At 45.2% G+C, this 21,381-nt stretch overlaps 1 protein-coding gene across 1 annotated transcript; it reads right to left on the minus strand.

Moving 5' to 3' along the window:
• Window positions 1–1,301: 1,301 nt before the first annotated feature.
• Window positions 1,302–2,812, minus strand: LOC100382061 (uncharacterized). Its single transcript, NM_001368195.1, has 2 exons — window positions 2,265–2,812; window positions 1,302–2,155 (listed from the first exon to the last, which is right to left on the minus strand). Exons 1-2 carry the CDS (start codon window positions 2,761–2,763, stop codon window positions 1,587–1,589), a joined length of 1,068 nt encoding a protein of 355 aa, NP_001355124.1. The 5' UTR covers window positions 2,764–2,812; the 3' UTR covers window positions 1,302–1,586.
• Between the last annotated feature and the right edge of the window lie 18,569 nt (window positions 2,813–21,381).

A 21,381-nucleotide genomic window follows, 5' to 3' on the forward strand; every position in this document is an offset into this window, starting at 1 on the left:
ATTCAGGCCTAGCCAGGTCAGATTTTGGCCAAGCTACCAACAGGCCTTAAGGCGCGATAGCAATAGGAAGAGAGAGAGAAAAATACCAAAGTTAACATGGAAAGAGATAGTAAAAGGAGATTCGAAGGGATGGAATATAATCAATGATTTAGCCTTGAATAAGAGTGCATGCTTGGAAAATAGTTATCCATGTTTCTAAACCTTGACATGTAGTTTTTGTTGGGTTTTAACTGTAGTCTACTCTAATTTGCTTAGGATAAAAATGCTTTATTGTTACTGCTGTGATAGCAGTATAGAAACACGGAAGTCATGGAGGTGGATTGCAGTTTTAGTTTGTTGGTAACTTTGACACCGTTGAACCTTGTAATTTGGTTCAGTGGCGGACGCAGGACGAAAATTCATGAGGGGCCAAAAACTCACATGACAAATCAAGCAAAAGATCGTAAAAACCAGTGAAGCATTGAATTCAAGTTTTATATTAATACACGACATAAATCCAAAGAAAAAAATAAATAAACAAAAGAAGTAAATAACTCTTAAGTTCTTACTAGCCTAATAAAAATTGGGTGTACCTTGTCGAATATGGATCTCTTTCATGGATAGGTGTGCCGAGAAAGGGAAGTATACATCTATGGGACGGGATCAGGCGGTATCGATAAGAATGGGACTGGGCCATAGTTAAAATGTTTCTGGATCGATTTAATTGAGGAGCGGTGTCATGGGTCGTTGGTCGACACTTTAAAAAGGGAAGTATACATCTATGTGACATGAATATTATGAATTTAGTATGTTCATTCTAATGGGCCGATGATCTCGGGTTGATTCTATGGGTCAAGGGTCGTGTTCTAAAATTTCAATAACAAACTAACACCAGTGTAATATCATCTCATTATACCATTGAAACTTAGGCTATCTCTATCAGATTCCTTATCTTATCCTCTATTTTAAACCTTACTCTACAAACAGTATCATCTACAGTTCTGTGTCCCCTATTTTACACTACCTGCTGGAGACAGTGTTATACTTATACAAACAGAAAACTTCAACCGACCTAAAACTTTAATTTTTCTCTATACTAACACTAAATAAATATTAGATATATAAGAGAGAGAAAATTGAGGGGGGGGAGGGTGGTTATGGCCTACTTTGCCCCCCCTCTCGGTCCGCCTCTGATTTGGTTACTGACATAATGAAATCCGGTATTACCTTTGTGAGGAAAAAAATATCACTAGTAGCTTTTTAGAGCCAAGGAATCTAAACACTCTAGCTAGTACCGAAAAATTATCTACGAAAGTGAAATTATTTAAGGGGGCGTTTTTATTTAGCAGCTACACATGGAGCTTACTATATAGTTCTTAAGATGATAGATAATAGGCAAATGACAACGACGACACTGCCGAGTACACATGCCGGGCGCGTCGAGTTTATTTCAGCCTGTTCTACAAGCTGACTTCTGCACATCATCATATATAGGCTTGCGCATGTGCAGGAAAGCAAGACGACCGCACTGTAGGCCAGGCAGGTAAAGCACGGTGGCGACAGACACGGGACGGGAGCTCACATCACCGGGTAGTTTGCCCACTCGGCTATACCGCAGGTGCCCCTGACGTCCTTGACGCGCCTCTCGAGGCGAAACCGCGAAAGTATCCCTTCTCGCCCCACTTCTCGCCCCACGAGTTCTTGACGATCCAGTATTTGCGGCCACCGGATTCGGCACCATACCCCACCATGGTGACGGCGTGGTTGAGATCCTCTGGGTCGCAGGGGCCATGGAACACCCCGCTCTTGTAGTGCTGTTGGATCGGATGTACATTCATGCCCACGGCAACAGGCTGTTGCGCCACGGCGACCTCCAGCGCGGCTTCGTTGTTTTGATCCACCAACTTCCTGCCTCTGATCTTGGCGACGTGGTTGCGTGCCTTGTCGAGCTTGCATTTGCCCTGCCGCCCCTCGTACGGGTAGTCCGACTCGGTGGTGAGGCCGCCGTTAGCGGACACCCAGTCTATGGCAGCCGCGGGGTTGCCGCCGTGGCAGCCATTGTTGGGCGGGGAAGAGCAGTCCAGAACCTCCTGCTCCGACAGGGAGACAAGCTGGCCCGTCCTTATCTTGTGCAGGCCTTCGATCGCCGCCACCGTCGCGAATGACCAACAACCGCCTGCAAGGAGGGGCAGCATCTTCGATCATCTATTATGGTGTGTGTCTATATTTTAACTTCTTTTCATATATAGCTAGCAAGGAATAAGTATGTAAATGCTATCGTTTACCACAAGCTCCTTGGTCCTTGACCGTCGTCACCGCGCCCTTGGTCCTCCAGTCCACGCTTTCGGGGACGTCGAGGTCCGTCGTGTAGTTCCGCCGGTTCCACTGGCGACCGCCGTCGCTGACGGGGCCTGCGTGCGTCGTGATGAGCTCCCGGTGCCGCCGCGCGGCCTCGGACGCATGCAGGCGCGTGGACATGGTGTGTGTGGCGAGGAACTCCTCGCTGGTGAGGTCGGTGAACGGGGTCTCGCTGAGCTGGTACGAGAGCTCGGCGCGGCGGTTCGTGGCCTCGATGAGCTCCATGTTCTGGCGGTACACCTCGAACCGGCGCAGACGCTCCGCGGCGGTCAGGTACGAGCGGTTGTACGTGGCTTGCCACGCGCGGAACCGGTCCATCATCAGCATGTCTTCCACGTCTACGCGGCCGCCGGATGCCGCGCCCGCCATGAGCACGAGCATCAGGCAGGCGCACAGGAGAGCGGGAGCTTGTTGGTAGGCAGCCATGGTCGATGTCTTGCTGTGTGCCTGGCTTGAGCTTGTACTGAATCTGAGTGATATAGCAGCCATGGACGACGGGTTTATATAGCGGCCGGCACGGTGTGGCGATCTCTCGCCATGCATGCGCACCTTCGCATCTGGAGTGGACAAAGAAAATATCCGAGGTATAATCATCGGAGTCAGTGCGGTCCTCGCGTGGCCGAGAATGCATGGCAGCACTAGCTATAGCTGGTATGCGTTTGGTGCAGCACCGGCAGATAGACGACATAGCTTGGTGCCACAGTTGATGTCGTCCTAGCTTGCACATGCGACCATAGACACGACGAAGACGAAGGCTTACTGCGCACTGCTTACTAGTGATCGCATCGCTCTAGTGTTACATCTGCTCCAGTGTATGTACACTAATGACAATGCGCACCACATGCACTATTGGCTGGCTGTGCCCTTGCGCTCACGGAAACGCGCTGGATTCGCCTGCTCCCTGTGAGCATCTGATGAATTGATCGCCGAGCCAGTAGGAGCTCTCGATCTGGACTGGAGGCTCAGTGGGCTTCTTCAGTGCTTCTCTGTTGTGTCCAACGTACGCTCGGTCATATGGTGGAAATGCTTTTGCCGTCGATCCAATCAGTCTAGCTTAGGACGGTTCGAATTATAGAAGTTCAAACGGGCGGCACGGCCCGATCCGACCTGGGTTCGATTAAGCCCGACCCGACTAAGCCTGATTATATATCCGTGCCGGGTCAGGCCATCCAACGGGCTCTATCCTTTGCACGAGCACGACATGGGTAAGACACGGTCGTGCCGTGCTGGCCCGGTAAGCACGACCCATTTACACAACAACCGGGCTAGCCTGAGCCCGCATACATATAAATCACAGTTCTCAGGTCGCAAATCACAACTTCACAAAATCTACTGTCTATTGTCACATATAAATACAACTTCACATAATCACAACTTCACAAATCACAACTTCACATATAAATACAGTTCTCAGGTCACAAAATCAAGTCACAAAATCACAGTTCTGTCACAGATAGTAGTAGTTAGTCTCATAGACTTTAAATAAAACATTAGAGCTGTTTGTGCAATGGCTGCATCATTAAAAACCTTTCTAGGTAAAAACTCACACCTCGTGAGAAAACCCTAAAAAGAAAAAAAGAGTACAACTCAGCTCTAATATAATTAGTTCATTGTTCAGTTACATCAATATCACACCAGATCAACAGAGCACAAATGCAAGATTACAAAGTCTAGGGCTCTAGGGCCCTTGAGTCATCAAGATAAAGGCCTTCAAATGCATATTCAAGTTCTTGGTCCTGGGTACAGTGCTGGCCTCTAGCAGCTTCACCAAGTTCCCAATCTTTAATGCACAGTAGCATCTCAACCATTTCTGGTGCTAGGCGTCGTCGTCGTTCCTCGATTATCCTGCCACAAAGACTAAATGCAGATTCTGAGGAAATAGTTGAGACAGGAACATAAATAATATATCTAGCTAAGATGGAAAGAACATGATAGGACAACTTATGTTCATGCCACCAGTTCAGGATATTGAAGTCATCATCAAACTTTTGCAAAGTGTCACTGTTTAGGTAGGAGGACAGTTCTGTTTCAAGTGAACTTAAGCCAGCACTAGAGTGAGCTTGTTGAAGCAAAGCAGATGCTGATGTTCCACTACCAAGGTTAGGAGTAATAGAACTAGGGTATGCAAGTTCAGTAGAATCAGATGCATAAATCAATCCCCAGTTTTGTTTCCTCTTACCTGTGACAGCTGAGGGAGGAGGCACTCGCTGCCTAATTACGCCAAACTTACTATCATATCTATTAAACATTGTAGACAATTCATTTTTCACACAACTAAAATAAAGTGAGTAATCAGTACCACAAAGGCCACATAAAATTCTCAAGATATTGATGAAACCCCTTAGCTTGGCTCTAGGATCTAGTACAAAAGCAAATGCATAGAGCATAGGTATATCCCTCCGGTACTTAAGAAACTTAGACTTCATAGGAGAGACAACATTTCTAAGGAAAGCATCATTTTCATACTGAGTTAAATGCTGAACAATGTCAAGGATGTTATTGAAAGGGAAATGTGCCCTTGGGTCATTTCTAAGTGTTTTGGTGATTTAGTGTCCAACACAAGTGCCTAAGTGTCAAATGGTGGACAAAGTACAAATCAAGTATAAAGGTATGTTTCTCAGACTTAGTACATTGTTTTAGAGACTAATGTATTGTGTCTAAGTGCTGGAAACAGGAGAAAACAAATTGGAGAGAGATAGCTTTGTTTCAGCCAAAGTCGGCTCTGTCTGGGCGCACCGGACTGTCCGGTGGTGCACCGGACAGTGTCCGGTGTGCCAGGCTGGCTCAGGAGAACTTGCCGCTCTCTGGAATAAATTAACGGCGTACGAATATAATTCACCGGACTGTCCGGTGTGCACCGGACTGTCCGGTGAGCCAACGGTCGGCTGCGCGATCCGCGCGAGACACGTGGCCGAGCCAACGGTCGGGAGGGGGCACCGGACTGTCCGGTGCGCCAACGGTCGGCTTCGCCAAATAAGGAAGGAAATCCGCACCGGACAGTGTCCGGTGGTGCACCGGACTGTCCGGTGCGCCAGGCGACAGAAGGCAAGAATTGCCTTCCCGGATTGCTCTCAACGGCTCCTAGCTGCCTTGGGGCTATAAAAGGGACCCCTAGGCGCATGGAGGAGCACACCAAGCATTCCTTGAGCACTCTTGATCACTCACACTCCATTCTTGCGCACTTGTTCGACATTCTAGTGATTTGAGCTCCGTTCTAGTGTGCTAGTCTTTTGACCTTAAGTCTGGGTCCTGTGTGTGTGCGTATTTGCTGTGATCTTTGTGTCTTGTGTGAGTTGCTAATCCCTCCCTTACTTCGTGCTTCTTTGTGAACATCTTTGTAAGGGCGAGAGACTCCAAGTTGTGGAGATTCCTCGCGAACGGGATATAGAAAAGAAAAGCAAACACCGTGGTATTCAAGTGGGTCTTTGGACCGCTTGAGAGGGGTTGATTGCAACCCTCGTCCGTTGGGACGCCACAACGTGAAAGTAGGCAAGTGTTGTACTTGGCCGAACCACGGGATAAACCACTGTGTCTACCTGTGTTGATTCTCTTGTGGTTATTGTGTTTCGCTAAGACTCCTCTCTAGCCACTTGGCAATACTGTGCTAACGTTTAACCAAGTTTTTGTGGCATTAAGTTCAAGTTTTACAGGATCACCTATTCACCCCCCTCTAGGTGCTCTCAATTGGTATCAGAGCTGTTCTCTTCAAGAAAGAGACTAACCGTCCGAAGAGATGGATCCTAAGGGCAAGGGGATTGTGATCAATGACAAGGAGAAGGAGTCATTCGTCAACGAGCCCAAGGATGACAAGCCTACCGACTCGGGCTCGGGCCACAAACGCAAAGATGGGAAGAAGAAGAAGACAAGACGCATCAAGGAGATCGTCTACTACGACGACAGCGATGAGTCCACTTCTTCCCAAAAGGACAACGACGACAACGACTACGAGAAAAGGAAACCGGTCAATTCGAACTTTTCTTTTGACTACTCTCGTATTCCGCAAAGTACAAATGTTCATTTGCTCTCCATTCCACTTGGCAAACCTCCTCACTTTGATGGAGAGGACTACGGATTTTGGAGCCACAAAATGCGTAGTCACCTGTTCTCTCTCCATCCGAGCATATGGGAGATTGTGGAAAGTGGAATGAAATTTGATAGCTCGGATAGTCCTATGTTTATCAATGAACAGATTCATAGAAATGCACAAGCTACTACTGTGTTGTTAGCCTCTTTGTGCAGGGACGAGTATCATAAGGTGAGCGGCTTGGACAATGCCAAGCAGATCTGGGACACCCTTAGGATCTCACATGAGGGGAACGACGTCACCTTACTCACCAAAATGGAGTTGGTGGAGGGCGAGCTTGGAAGATTCGCAATGATCAGGGGAGAGGAGCCAACCCAAACATACAACCGGCTCAAGACCCTTATCAACAAGATAAGGAGCTACGGAAGCACGCGATGGACGGACCACGACATCGTCCGCCTAATGCTAAGGTCCTTTACTGTACTTGATCCACATTTGGTGAACAATATTCGTGAAAATCCTAGGTACTCCAAGATGTCGCCCGAAGAAGTCCTTGGAAAGTTCGTAAGCGGGCGAATGATGATCAAGGAGGCAAGGTACGTGGACGACGCGTTGAACGGTCCAATCCATGAGCCTCAACCCATTGCTCTCAAGGCAACGAGGAGCAAAGGGGCGCTACCTAGCAAGGTGGCGCAAGTTGAGGCGGCTGGGCTCAATGATGAAGAGATGGCCCTCATCATCAAGCGCTTCAAGACGGCGCTAAAGGGTCGCAAGGGGCAGCCAAGCAAGACCAAGACAAAGGGGAAGCGCTCATGCTTCAAATGTGGTAAGGTTGGTCATTTTATTGCTAACTGTCCCGACAATGATAGTGACCAGGAAGAAGGGAACAAGAGGGAGAAGAAGAAGAATTATAAGAAGGCAAAAGGCGAGGCACATCTTGGCAAGGAGTGGGACTCGGATTGTTCGTCGTCCGACTTCGACAACGAAGGACTCGCCGCCACTGCCTTCAACAAGTCATCCCTCTTCCCCCAACGAGCATCACACTTGCCTCATGGCAAGGGAAAAGAAGGTAAGCGCTCGTAACACTAGTACTTATGCTTCTTCAAGTGAGGATGAGTCTAGTGATGATGATGAAATAGATTATTCATGTTTATTCAAAGGTCTAGATAGAACCAAGGTGGATAAAATAAATGAATTGATTGATGCTTTGAATGATAAGAATAGATTGCTAGAAAAACAAGAGGATCTCTTATATGATGAACATGACAAGTTTGTAGAAGCTCAAAAATCCCTTGCTTTAGAAATAAAGAGGAATGAAATGCTTTCATGTGAATTGTCTACATGCCATGACTCTATTTCTAGTTTAAAAAGCATAAAAGATGACTTGACTGCTAAGCTAGAAATAGCTAATAAATCAACATCTTGTGTAGAACATGTTATGGTTTGCACTAGGTGTAAAGATTTTAATATTGATGCTTGTAGTGAACACCTAGTTTCAATTTCTAAATTGAATGATGAAGTAGCTAGTCTTAATGCCCAACTTAAGACTAGCAAAAGCGAATTTGATAAGCTAAAATTTGCAAGGGATGCCTACACGATTGGTAGACACCCCTCAATTAAGGATGGACTTGGCTTCAAGAGGGAAGCCAAGAACTTAACAAGCCATAAGGCTCCCATCTCCGCCAAGGAGAAAGGGAAGGCTCCTATGGCTAGTAGTGCTAAAAAGAACCATGCTTTTATGTATCATGATAGGAGACATGCTAGAAATGCAAATAGAAGTTATGATGCTTTTGATTCACATGTTTATGATTCATATGCTATGTTTGCTTCTAGTTCTTCCTATATGCATGGTAGAAATGTAGTCAGGAGAAATGGTGTTAATGTTCCTAGGAAAGTTAATGAACCTTCTACAATATATCATGCTTTAGATGCTTCCTTTGCTATTTGTAGAAAGGATAGGAAGATAGTTGCTAGAAAATTAGGGGCAAAATGCAAGGGAGACAAAACTTGCATTTGGATCCCTAAGACAATTGTGACTAACCTTGTAGGACCCAACAAGAGTTGGGTACCTAAGACCCAAGCCTAAATTTGCCTTGCAGGTTTATGCATCCAGGGGTTCTGATAGTCGCCTAGAGGGGGGGGTGAATAGGGCGAAACTGAAATTTACAAATATAAACACAACTACAAGCCGGGTTAGCGTTAGAAATATAAACGAGTCCGCAAGAGGGCGTAAAACAAATCGCAAGCAAGTAAAGCGGTGAGACACAAGGATTTGTTTTACCGAGGTTCGATTCTTGCAAACCTACTCCCCGTTGAGGTGGTCACAAAGACCGGGTCTCTTTCAACCCTTTCCCTCTCTCAAACGATCCCTCGAACCGAGTGAGCTTCTCTTCTCAAATCAAAACCGGGAAAAAAACTTCCCCGCAAGGGCCACCACACAATTGGTGCCTCTTGCCTTGTACAATGGAGTTTTGATCACAAGAACAAGTGAGAAAGAAAGGAAGTAATCCAAGCGCAAGAGCTCAAAAGAACACGACAAATCTCTCTCGCTAATCACTAAAGCCTTGTGTGGAATTGGAGAGGATTTGATCTCTTTGGTGTGTCTAGAATTGAATGCCTAGCTCTTGTAAGTGGTTGAGAAGTGGAAAACTTGGATGACTTGAATGTGGGGTGGTTGGGGGTATTTATAGCCCCAACCACCAAACTAGCCGTTTGGTGGGGCTGACTGTCGTATGGTGCACCGGACAGTCCGGTGTACACCGGACATGTCCGGTGCGCCAGCCACGTCACCAAAGCCGTTGGGTTCCGACCGTTGGAGCTCTGACTGCTGGGCCCGCCTGGATGTCCGGTGGCGCACCGAACATGTACTGTAGAGTGTCCGGTGCGCCAGCATGGGCGTGCCTGACTTCTGCATGCGCTGGCGCGCATTTAATGCACTTGCAGGTAGCCGTTGGCGCGAAGTAGTCGTTGCCCCGCAGTTACACCGGACAGTCCGGTGTACACCAGACATGTCCGGTGAATTATAGCGGAGCAGCCGTTGCAGTTTCCCGAAGCTGGCGAGTTCCTGAGGCCGCTCTTCCTTGGAGCACCGGACAGTCCGGTGAATTATAGTGGAGTTGCCTCTGGATTTTCCCGAAGGTGACGAGTTTGCGCTGGAGTCCTCTGGTGCACCGGACATGTCCGGTGGTGCACCGGACACTGTCCGGTGCGCCAGACCAGAGGTGCCTTCGGTTGTCCCTTTGCTCTTTTGTTGAACCCAATACTTGGTCTTTTTATTGGCTAAGTGTGAACCTTTGGCACCTGTATAACTTATACACTAGAGCAAACTAGTTAGTCCAATTATTTGTGTTGGGCAATTCAACCACCAAAATTAATTAGGGACTAGGTGTAAGCCTAATTCCCTTTCAGGTTCAAGCTGGATTATCGACAGCGGATGCACAAACCACATGACGGGGGAAAAGAAGATGTTCACCTCCTACGTCAAGAACAAGGATCCCCAAGATTCAATCATATTCGGTGATGGGAATCAAGGCAAGGTGAAAGGCTTAGGCAAAATTGCAATATCAAATGAGCACTCTATTTCTAATGTGTTTTTAGTTGAGTCTCTTGGATATAACTTGTTATCTGTTAGTCAATTATGCAATATGGGATATAATTGTCTATTCACAAATGTAGATGTGTCTGTCCTTAGAAGAAGTGATGATTCACTAGCTTTTAAGGGTGTATTAGACGACAAACTTTACTTAGTTGATTTTGCAAAAGAGGAGGCCGGTCTAGATGCATGCTTAATTGCTAAGACTAGCATGGGCTGGCTGTGGCATCGTCGCTTAGCACATGTGGGGATGAAGAACCTTCACAAACTTCTAAAGGGAGAACACGTGATAGGTTTAACTAATGTGCAATTCGAAAAAGATAGACCTTGTGCAGCTTGTCAAGCAGGCAAACAGGTGGGAAGCTCTCATCACACCAAAAATGTGATGACCACATCAAGACCTTTGGAGATGCTTCACATGGACCTCTTCGGACCCGTCGCCTATCTAAGTATAGGAGGAAGTAAGTATGGTCTTGTTATAGTTGATGATTTTTCCCGCTTCACTTGGGTATTCTTTTTGCAGGATAAATCTGAAACCCAAGGGACCCTCAAGTGCTTCCTAAGGAGAGCTCAAAATGAGTTTGAGCTCAAGGTGAAGAAGATAAGGAGCGACAATGGGTCCGAGTTCAAGAACCTTCAAATAGAGGAGTACCTTGAGGAGGAAGGGATCAAGCACGAGTTCTCCGCTCCCTACACACCACAGCAAAATGGTGTGGTAGAGAGGAAGAACAGGACGCTTATAGACATGGCGAGGACGATGCTTGGAGAGTTCAAGACCCCCGAGCGCTTTTGGTCGAAAGCCGTGAACACGGCTTGCCACGCCATCAACAGGGTCTACCTTCATCGCCTCCTCAAGAAGACGTCATACGAGCTACTAACCGGTAACAAACCCAATGTTTCGTATTTTCGAGTTTTTGGGAGTAAATGCTACATTCTAGTGAAGAAGGGTAGGAATTCCAAATTTGCTCCCAAAGCCGTAGAAGGGTTTTTGTTAGGTTATGACTCAAATACAAAGGCGTATAGAGTATTCAACAAATCATTGGGTTTGGTTGAAGTCTCTAGCGACGTTGTATTTGATGAGACTAATGGCTCTCCAAGAGAGCAAGTTGTTGATTGTGATGATGTAGATGAAGAAGAAGCTCCAACGGCCGCAATACGCACCATGGCGATTGGAGATGTGCGGCCACAGGAACAAGATGTGCGAGATCAACCTTCTTCCTCAACAATGGTGCATCCCCCAACTCAAGATGATGAGCAGGAGGCGTGTGATCAAGGGGGAGCACAAGATGATCTTGCAATGGAGGAAGAAGCGCAACCGGCACCTCCAACCCAAGTTCGAGCGATGATTCAAAGGGATCATCCCGTCGACCAAATTCTGGGTGATATTAGCAAGGGAGTAACTACTCGATCTCGATTAGTTAATTTTTGTGAGCATTACTCCTTTGTCTCTTCTATTGAGCCTTTCAAGGTAGAAGAGGCCTTGCTAGATCCGGACTGGGTGTTGGCCATGCAGGAGGAGCTCAACAACTTCAAAAGAAATGAAGTTTGGACACTGGTGCCTCATCCCAAGCAAAATGTTGTGGGAACCAAGTGGGTGTTCCGCAACAAACAAGACGAGCACGGGGTGGTGACAAGGAACAAGGCACGACTTGTGGCAAAAGGTTATGCCCAAGTCGCAGGTTTGGACTTTGAGGAGACTTTTGCTCCTGTGGCTAGGCTAGAGTCCATTCGCATTTTGCTAGCATATGCCGCTCACCATTCTTTCAGGTTGTTCCAAATGGATGTGAAGAGCGCTTTCCTCAACGGGCCAATCAAGGAGGAGGTGTACGTGGAGCAACCCTCTGGCTTCGAGGATGAACGGTATCCCAACCACGTGTGTAAGCTCTCTAAGGCGCTCTATGGACTTAAGCAAGCCCCAAGAGCATGGTATGAATGTCTTAGAGACTTTTTAATTGCTAATGCTTTCAAGGTTGGGAAAGCCGATCCAACTCTTTTTACTAAGACTTGTGATGGTGATCTTTTTGTGTGCCAAATTTATGTTGATAACATAATATTTGGTTCTACTAACCAAAAGTCTTGTGAAGAGTTTAGCATGGTGATGACTCAGAAATTCGAGATGTCGATGATGGGCGAGTTAAGCTACTTCCTTGGGTTCCAAGTGAGGCAACTCAAGGATGGAACCTTCATCTCTCAAACCAAGTACACGCAAGACTTGATCAAGCGGTTTGGGATGAAGGACGCCAAGCCCGCAAAGACTCCGATGGGAACCGACGGACACAGTGACCTCAACAAAGGAGGTAAGTCCGTTGATCAAAAAGCATACCGGTCTATGATAGGGTCTTTACTTTATTTATGTGCTAGTAGACCGGATATCATGCTTAGTGTATGCATGTGTGCTAGATTAAAATCTGATCCAAGGGAGTGCCACTTAGTGGCTGTGAAGCGAATTCTTAGATATTTAGTCGCTACGTCTTGTTTCGGGATCTGGTATCCAAAGGGGTCTACCTTTGACTTGATTGGATATTCAAACTCCGACTATGCTGGATGTAAGGTCGATAGGAAGAGTACATCGGGGACGTGCCAATTCTTAGGAAGGTCCCTGGTGTCATGGAGTTCTAAGAAACAAACCTCTGTTGCCCTATCCACCGCTGAGGCCGAGTACATTGCCGCAGGACAGTGTTGCGCGCAACTACTTTGGATGAGGCAAACCCTCAGGGACTTTGGCTACAATCTGAGCAAAGTCCCACTCCTATGTGATAATGAGAGTGCTATCCGCATGGCGGATAATCCGGTTGAACACAGCCGCACAAAGCACATAGACATCCGGCATCACTTTTTGAGAGACCACCAGCAAAAGGGAGATATCGAAGTGTTTCATGTTAGCTCCGAGAACCAGCTAGCCGATATCTTTACCAAGCCTTTAGATGAGCAGACCTTTTGCAAGTTGCGTAGTGAGCTAAATGTCTTAGATTCGCGGAACTTGGATTGAATTATAGCATACATGTGTTTATGCCTTTGATCATGTTCCTTATGCATTTTGTTGTTTATTTATGGTGCTCAAGTTGTACAAGCACTCCCCAGACCTTACAAGTCCATTTGCACGTGATGCACAAATTCAGGGGGAGATGTGTTACAACTTGACCCTTTGAGACTAACTGTGTGTTTAAGTTTTCTTAATTAAGTCTCAAAGGAGGTTTGAAAGGGAAAAAAGGTGGACTTGGACCATGAAGGACTTCCACTGCACTCCGATGAGAGGGTAACTTATTCCAAGTTCATCTAATGTACTCTTATTGCCTTTATATTCTTACTTGAAGATTTTGGTGAGGCAATGGGGTTCGAGGGCCACAATTGATCCCATTTTGGTGCTTGATGCCAAAGGGGGAGAAAATAAAGGCCAAAGCAATAAATGGATCAGCTACCACTTGAGAATTTTGAAAATAATAGAATAGAGCTTTTGTTTTGTCAAAATACTCTTATTGGCTCTTTTTGTCAAAAGTTGGCTTCTTGTGGGGAGAAGTGTTGATTATGGGAAAAAGGGAGAGTTTTTGAAATCTTGAATCAATTTCTCTTGGAATGACTCTCTTTGTGTCTTAACAAGTGTGTTTGACTTAGAGATAGAAATTTGAGTTTGATTTGCAAAAACAAACCAAGTGGTGGCAAAGAGTGATCCATATATGCCAAATATGAATCAAAACAATTTTGAGTTCTTATTTGAATTGATTTTGTACTTGTTCTACTTGCTTTATGTTGTGTTGGCATAAATCACCAAAAAGGGGGAGATTGAAAGGGAAATGTGCCCTTGGGCCATTTCTAAGTGTTTTGGTGATTTAGTGTCCAACACAAGTGCCTAAGTGTCAAATGGTGGACAAAGTACAAATCAAGTATAAAGGTATGTTTCTCAGACTTAGTACATTGTTTTAGAGACTAATGTATTGTGTCTAAGTGCTGGAAACAGGAGAAAACAAATTGGAGAGAGATAGCTTTGTTTCAGCCAAAGCCGGCTCTGTCTGGGCGCACCGGACTGTCCGGTGGTGCACCGGACAGTGTCCGGTGTGCCAGGATGGCTCAGGCGAACTTGTCGCTCTCTGGAATAAATTAATGGCGTACGACTATAATTCACCAGACTGTTCGGTGTGCACCGGACTGTCCGGTGAGCCAACGGTAGGCCGGGCCAACGGTCGGCTGCGCGATCCGCGCGAGACACGTGGCCGAGCCAACGGTCGGGAGGGGGCACCGGACTGTCCGGTGTGCACCGGACATGTCCGGTGCGCCAACGGCTCCAAGGCTGCCAACGGTCGGCTTCACCAAATAAGGAAGGAAATCCGCACCGGACAGTGTCCGGTGGTGCACTGGACTGTCCGGTGCGCCAAGCGACAGAAGGCAAGAATTGCCTTCCCGGATTGCTCTCAACGGCTCCTAGCTGCCTTGGGGCTATAAAAGGGACCCCTAGGCGCATGGAGGAGCACACCAAGCATTCCTTGAGCACTCTTGATCACTCACACTCCATTCTTGCGCACTTGTTCGACATTCTAGTGATTTGAGCTCCGTTCTAGTGTGCTAGTCTTTTGAGCTTAAGTCTGGGTCCTGTGTGTGTGCGTATTTGCTGTGATCTTTGTGTCTTGTGTGAGTTGCTAATCCCTCCCTTACTTCATGCTTCTTTGTGAACATCTTTGTAAGGGCGAGAGACTCCAAGTTGTGGAGATTCCTCGCGAACAGGATATAGAAAAGAAAAGCAAACACTGTGGTATTCAAGTGGGTCTTTGGGCCGCTTGAGAGGGGTTGATTGCAACCCTCGTCCGTTGGGACGCCACAACGTGGAAGTAGGCAAGTGTTGTACTTGGCCGAACCATGGGATAAACCACTGTGTCTACCTGTGTTGATTCTCTTGTGGTTATTGTGTTTCGCTAAGACTCCTCTCTAGCCACTTGGCAATACTGTGCTAACGTTTAACCAAGTTTTTGTGGCATTAAGTTCAAGTTTTACAGGATCACCTATTCACCCCCCCCCCCTCTAGGTGCTCTCAGTTATGCATTATAAGTGGAGATGTAGGATAATAAACACCAAAAAGTGTCAGAGTAGCATCATAAAACAATTCAAGGAACTCAAGCAACTTTTCAGCCACATACCAATGTGAATTTGTTAACAATTGAGGCTCACCTTGTTTTCTAGGTTAGTTAGTTTCCATGAAAACACCAAAAGTTTCCTTATAAGGAACTAAATGCTTAAGCATTAGGTATGTAGAATTCCATCTCACAGCCATGTCAATGCCAAACTTACGAGGGCGTACATTCATAGCAACACAATAGCTCTTAAATGCAGCAATGCGCTGATTAGAAGCATTCAAGAAGACAATTGCAGTTCTAAATGAATCAAGGTAAGTTTCTAGCCTTTTCAAGCCACACTTCACAATCAAATTGATAATATGACAGGCACAACATTGATGCAAGAATAAAGTACCAACATAACCAGATAGTGATGAACTAAGCCTATCCATAGCCTTAGTATTGGAGGAGGCATTGTCTAAGGTGACAGAGAATACTTTATTTGCAACACCATAATCTTCAAGCACTGACAAAACCCTCTCAACAATGTTCTCACCAGTGTGAGCTGTTTCAATTAGTCTAAGCCCAATCACCCTCTTTTCTAATACCCAGTCCTTAGAAACATAATGAGCAACCACACTAAGATAGTCCTCCTTAGCATTACCACTCCAAATATCAGATGTAATTGCAATAGAAGAAATAGATTGTAAGCATTCAACGACTATCTTACGTCGATCATTGAAGAACTTAACAAAGTCCCTACAAGTTGTTTGTCTAGAGACTTTCTTAAAGACAGGATTATGAGATAACCTAATGTACTCCTCAAAAGCAGGTGACTCAGCAAAATTAAGAGGAAGATGAAGCCTAGCAATCAACCTACACATTTGAGTTCTAGCACGATCAGGACAATAATCCCAGTTACGGACAGAACCATCAGGGTTAAATTTAAGCATTAACTGCTTGCCCTGTTTAGCAAGCTTAACTTTGCAATCACGTTGATGCCTAAGCAAATGACCAGTACCACTAGTCGACACAACACTCAATGTACAATTGCACCAATGACACTTACCACCATACCTGATCTTCTTACCATCTACGGTTTTGTAAAGTGGTTCGAAGTCCTGCCACACTTTAGATGTGCAAATTCTTTTGCGCTTCTTACCATCAGCATCAGAAGTGGGGGCAGAACCATTGTCGGTAGCAGCACCCTCTTCAAGGTCAATAGGGGTAGGGGCAACACTGCTACTATTGTTAATGGACTGAGATAGAGCATTCTCTTCACTTGGAACAATCCTCAGATCATTGTTAATGAACTGAGATAGATTCTCTTCACCAACATCTCCATTCATCACAACTCAGAAAGCCAGAGGCTGGAGCACCGGTTCTGTCGCCCGTCAAGATGGTGGCATGCACCGTTCCCTCATGACCTACCAAATAACAGCAAGGTCGTGAGTTCATCACAAAGAAGAACAGATCAGACACACTCACATTAAGTAATGACAGGAGGTACTAGACATAATAATCAAATAACAACAAGCATGTTTCGACAAATTAAGTAATGACAACAAGGTCATGAGTTCACCACAGGGAAGAACAGATCAGGAGCATATCGTGTATGAGGAGCCAGATCAAGAACATCTCACCTCTGTGCTTGACGTGACTCGTTAATGGCGTAAGCAGTAGGGTCAGAGCACCGGTTCCGTCGCCCGTCCAGATGGTGGCGCGCACCGTTCCCTCACGATCTACCAAATAACATCAAGGTCATGAGTCCATCACAGAGAAGAACAGATCAGGCACACTCACATTATGTAATGACAGGAGGTACTAGACACAATAATCAAATAATAACAAGGATGTTCCAACAAATTAAGTAATGATAGCTAGGTCATGAGTCCATCACAGAGAAGAACAGATCAGGCACACTCACATTATGTAATGACAGGAGGTACTAGATACAATAATCAAATAACAACAAGCATGTTCCAACAAATTAAGTATTGACAGCAAGGTCATGAGTTCATCACAGAGAAGAACAAATCAGGAGTTAATGGCGTAAGACAACAAGCATGATCTAGACATCTCACCTCTGTGCTTGACGCGGCTCGTTAATGGCGTAAGCAGTAGGGTCGGAGCACCGGTTCCGTCGCTGCCAAGGTGGCGCGCACCGATCCCTCACGACCTACCAAAATACAGCAAGGTCATGAGTTCATCACAGAGAAGAGCAGATCAGGCACAACCACATTAAGCAATGACAGGAGGTACCAGACGCAATAATCAAATAACAACAAGCATGTTCCAAGAAATAAATACCCATAGAAGAGCAGATCAGGCGCATATCGTCCATGAAGAGCCAGATCCAGACATCTCACCTCAGTTAGGGTTAGGGTTATGACTGATTACCTGGGCCGATCAGATCCTCAGATCCAGAGCATCAGTTTAGTCGTCGCCTGTGAGGTCGATGTAGAGACGGGGAGGATAGGATTAGCCGGAGAACGAGCACCAGAGCTTAGGTTGTTCGGCGACTCGCCTCCGACTCCGAGTGAGTGTACTGAGAATCTGAGATTCCGAGATCGAGACGGAGGAGGACGAGCGGTGGACAGGTTGACACAGGCGGTCGAGGAGTGGAGCAGACGAGCGGTGGAGCGCCGCCGCGCCGGTGCGGTGGAGCGACCGAAGACGGAGGGTCGGTGCGCCGTTCGCGAGAGGAGAGGGGAGAGCTGGAAAGCCGCCGCGCGAGTGAAAGCGAAAGCGGTGAATGGACGCTAGGGTTTTCGGCTTCGGGCCTTTACATCCGCTCGCGCGCCCACTGCCCAGCCGCGAGGCCACGCCCACGCCGTAGACCGGGCCGGTTTCAAAGCCCGGTTGCCGTCGTGCCGTGCCCGGGCCAGCCCAACGAGCTGAAACCACTGCCGAGCACGGCACGCGCTTCGTGCCGAGCTGGGCCCGGGCCCGTTTCCACTCGTGTCGGGCCGTGCCAGTCCCGGACCGAAATAACGGGCTCCATGCTGGGCTATCGGGGCGTGGGCTTTCTGGTCATCTATAGTTCAAATGCTATGGTCTAAAATTTAGTCACTGAACTTTAGATTATTTGAACTTATTTATTTGTATGGTTTAGTGAACTATTGCTTTTCTTTTAAGTTAGTTCGATTAACTTTAGATGATACATTAGACAATCTATCATATGCTGTGTGCCGACTCGACGAGACGGGGACTTATAAATGTTCTATGTTGGATAAAAAGATATGGCCCTATCTCTATCTCTTTTGTCTATATAAATAGACTTTATTGTACCGTACACAGTACACTACATAATAGATCTGTTTTCTCGTGATTTTTTTCTCCTATATATTGGAGAAGTTTTTTCCACGTTAAACTTCGTGTCTCCTTTTCCCCACCTATGATCCTAACCATTGGTATCCGGAGCTATGTTTTAGACAGGTTCTGAAAGCCGCCCCGCCGGTTCATCTTTTCGACCGATCGCTGCCTAGCGCCAATCTACGTCCGCTAGGACTTCTTTGATATCATCGGCGTGAGCATGCTGATTTCAGATCTTCGTCGCTGTAGAAGATTCCATCGCTGCCGCCGTGTGCTTTGGTCCGGATCTTGAGCGCGCTTGCTGTTGCCTCCTTTGTCGGTCGATCTGCTGCGCGCGATTAGGCAAGGAAAATTTGCTGCAGTCCCATCGCGTAAGCAGTCAGTTACGTCTACCAGAAGGCACTAGTGTGCGACTCGAAGGCACTAGTCTGCTTGCTTGCTACAGTGGTCATTGATTGTGCCAGATTCATACCAGCAAGTGCATCATTCTATTCTGTTTGGTCCATCCTACCTCTGGATTTGTTATCCACGTGCACACCTCGGTGCACACGGTCTCTGCATTTAATTTTTCTTCACTTCGGATTTTTTTATCTCGCAACATATATGTCGACTAAACTTGATATTCTAAAGTTTAATGGTAAAATTAGTTTTGCTATTTGGCAGATTCAGACGAAGACTATTCTTACTCAGTTATGTGTACGGAAAGCGTTACAACCGCGACATACTGTTATGACTGATGATAAATGGAAGGATATTAATGAAAAAGTTTTATCTGCTTTACAACTCAGTTTATCTCCATATGTTCTGCGTGAAGTAATGAATGCAAAATCCGTGGCAGAATTGTGGAAGAAATTGGAGGATCTATATATGACCAAGAATCTTGCTAATAAGCTTCATACGAAAGAGCACCTTTATACTATTCGTATGGCAGAAAGTACACCTATTCAATCATATCCCAATGAATTTAATTATATTTGTGTCGACCTTGAGAGTCTGGACGTGAAGATAGGTGATGAAGATAACGTAATTTTGTTGGTAGTCTCGTTGTCCCCTCTTTTAAGCATTTTAAGGAAATTATGCTTTATGGAAATCATACTTCACTAACATTCAAGAATGTTAATTCAAATTTATTATCCAAGAAAAAAATTGATGTTGATTATTGTTTATTGTTCAAGATAGAACTCAACAAGCGGGCGGTTCTAATAAACCAAAATCAAGGTCTAAGTCAATAGATCGTAAATCCAACACTTTTTGTCGCTATTGCAAAGCTGATTATCATGTGATCTCCGGGTGTCCTAAGTTGAAAAATAAGGAAGAAAGGCAAAAGAAAAAAGAATCTGATAAATCAGCTGCTGAGGCTAGCATTGTTGAAATAGTGATGGTGGAGAAGCTCTTATGATCACTTCTAATAATGAAAAGTGTATGGCTTGGGTTCTTGATTCAGCTTGCTCTTTTCACATTTGCTCACATCGAGAGTAGTTTTTTGAGTATTCTCATGTTCATGATGGTGATGTTATTATTGGTGATGAATCTCCACTTAAAATTTCTAGAATTGATTCTATTCAAATTAAAGTTCATGATGGCACATTCAAGACCCTCACTAATGTTCGCTATATTCCTAAAATGAAGAGGGATCTTATTTCTTTGGGCACCTTAGAAGCAATGGGATTCAAATTTTCTACTGATAATGTGTTCTTAAGGTTTCTCAAGGCAACCGTGTTGTGTTAAAAGCCGAACGTATAAACAATCTCTATTACTACATCTGTTTCTTTTGCATCCAACACTTCAAATACCAAGATTTGGCATATGCGCTTGGGACATATGAGTGAAAAAGGTATGCATCTCTTGTACAAGAGAGGTTATTTAGATGATATTGGCAAATTGGAATTTTGTGAACATTGTGTATTTGGCAAACATAAAAGAGTCATCTCTTTATCTACTCATTGCACCAAAGACATTCTTGATTATATTCATTTTGATCTTTGGGGTCGGGCTCCTCATTCTTCTATTGGAGGTTGTGATTATATGATCACTTTTATTGATGATTTCTCTCACAAAGTCTAGGTTTATTTTTTAAAGCATAAAAATGATGCTCTTACTGCATTCAAGCAATGGAAAGCTTTAGTAGAAGATCAGACTGACATAAAAATTAAGAAATTGAGAACCAACAATGGATTGGAATTTTGTAATAGTGAGTTTAATTCTCTTTGTGTTGATCATGGTATTGCTAGACACAAGACTGTTCCAGGTATGCCCCAGCAGAATGGCGTTGCTGAAAGAAAGAACCATACTATTCTAGGGCATGTTCGTTGCATGCTTTCTAATGTTGGTTTATGGGATAAGCATGGTTTGTGGGTTGAAGCTGCTTCTGCCGCCTGCTATTTGATTAATTACTCTCCCAATTCAGATATTGACTTTAAAATTCTAGAAGAGGTATGGACAGATAAACCAATTGATTATTCTAATCTCAAAATCTTTGGTTGTCCTGCTTATGCTCATGTTAACAATGGGAAGCTAGTGCCTAGAGCTTAAAATGCACTTTTATTGGCTATGGTTCTGGTGTCAAAGGTTATCATTTATTGTGTGCTGATTTTAAAAAGGTGATTGTCAGTCATGATGTTACTTTTGATGAAAGTACATTTTCTTTCTCTGGAGGTGTTTCTGATAGTGGTTCCTCATCCACATCTATGCTTGAAACTACCGATGAGAATCTTGAGGTAGATGTACCTGTTAATATTGATTCTGTTAGTCCTATTACACAGTCAGTTTCAACTTCTATACCTCCTGTTAGCAACAATCATTCTATTGCTCAAGATAGACCTAGAAGGAATATTATTTTGCCACATCGATATCGTGACACTGATAGTATGGCTCATTATGCTCTCATTGCTGCTCAAGAAACTAATATTGCATTTGAACCTTTTTCTTATTCTGAAGCTATCTCATGTGATAATTCATCCAAGTGGTTAGTTTCTATGAAAGATGAGTTTGAGAGCACCCTAGTGGTGTTTGGGGAAACAGTTTTATAGATTTAGCGTCAAGGGGAAATTTGTTGGATAAGAATATATGAC

This window comes from Zea mays, chromosome 7 (assembly GCF_902167145.1).
Source record: "Zea mays cultivar B73 chromosome 7, Zm-B73-REFERENCE-NAM-5.0, whole genome shotgun sequence".
In the NCBI taxonomy this organism is placed as follows: domain Eukaryota; kingdom Viridiplantae; phylum Streptophyta; class Magnoliopsida; order Poales; family Poaceae; genus Zea; species Zea mays.

Excerpts from the sequence above, each read along its gene's own strand:
- LOC100382061 (NM_001368195.1), bottom strand. The coding sequence starts at position 2,763 with ATGGCTGCCTACCAACAAGCTCCCGCTCTCCTGTGCGCCTGCCTGATG. Across the intron at positions 2,156-2,264 it reads CAAGGACCAAGGAGCTTGTG|GCGGTTGTTGGTCATTCGCG; the intron begins GTAAACGATAGC and ends CCCTCCTTGCAG.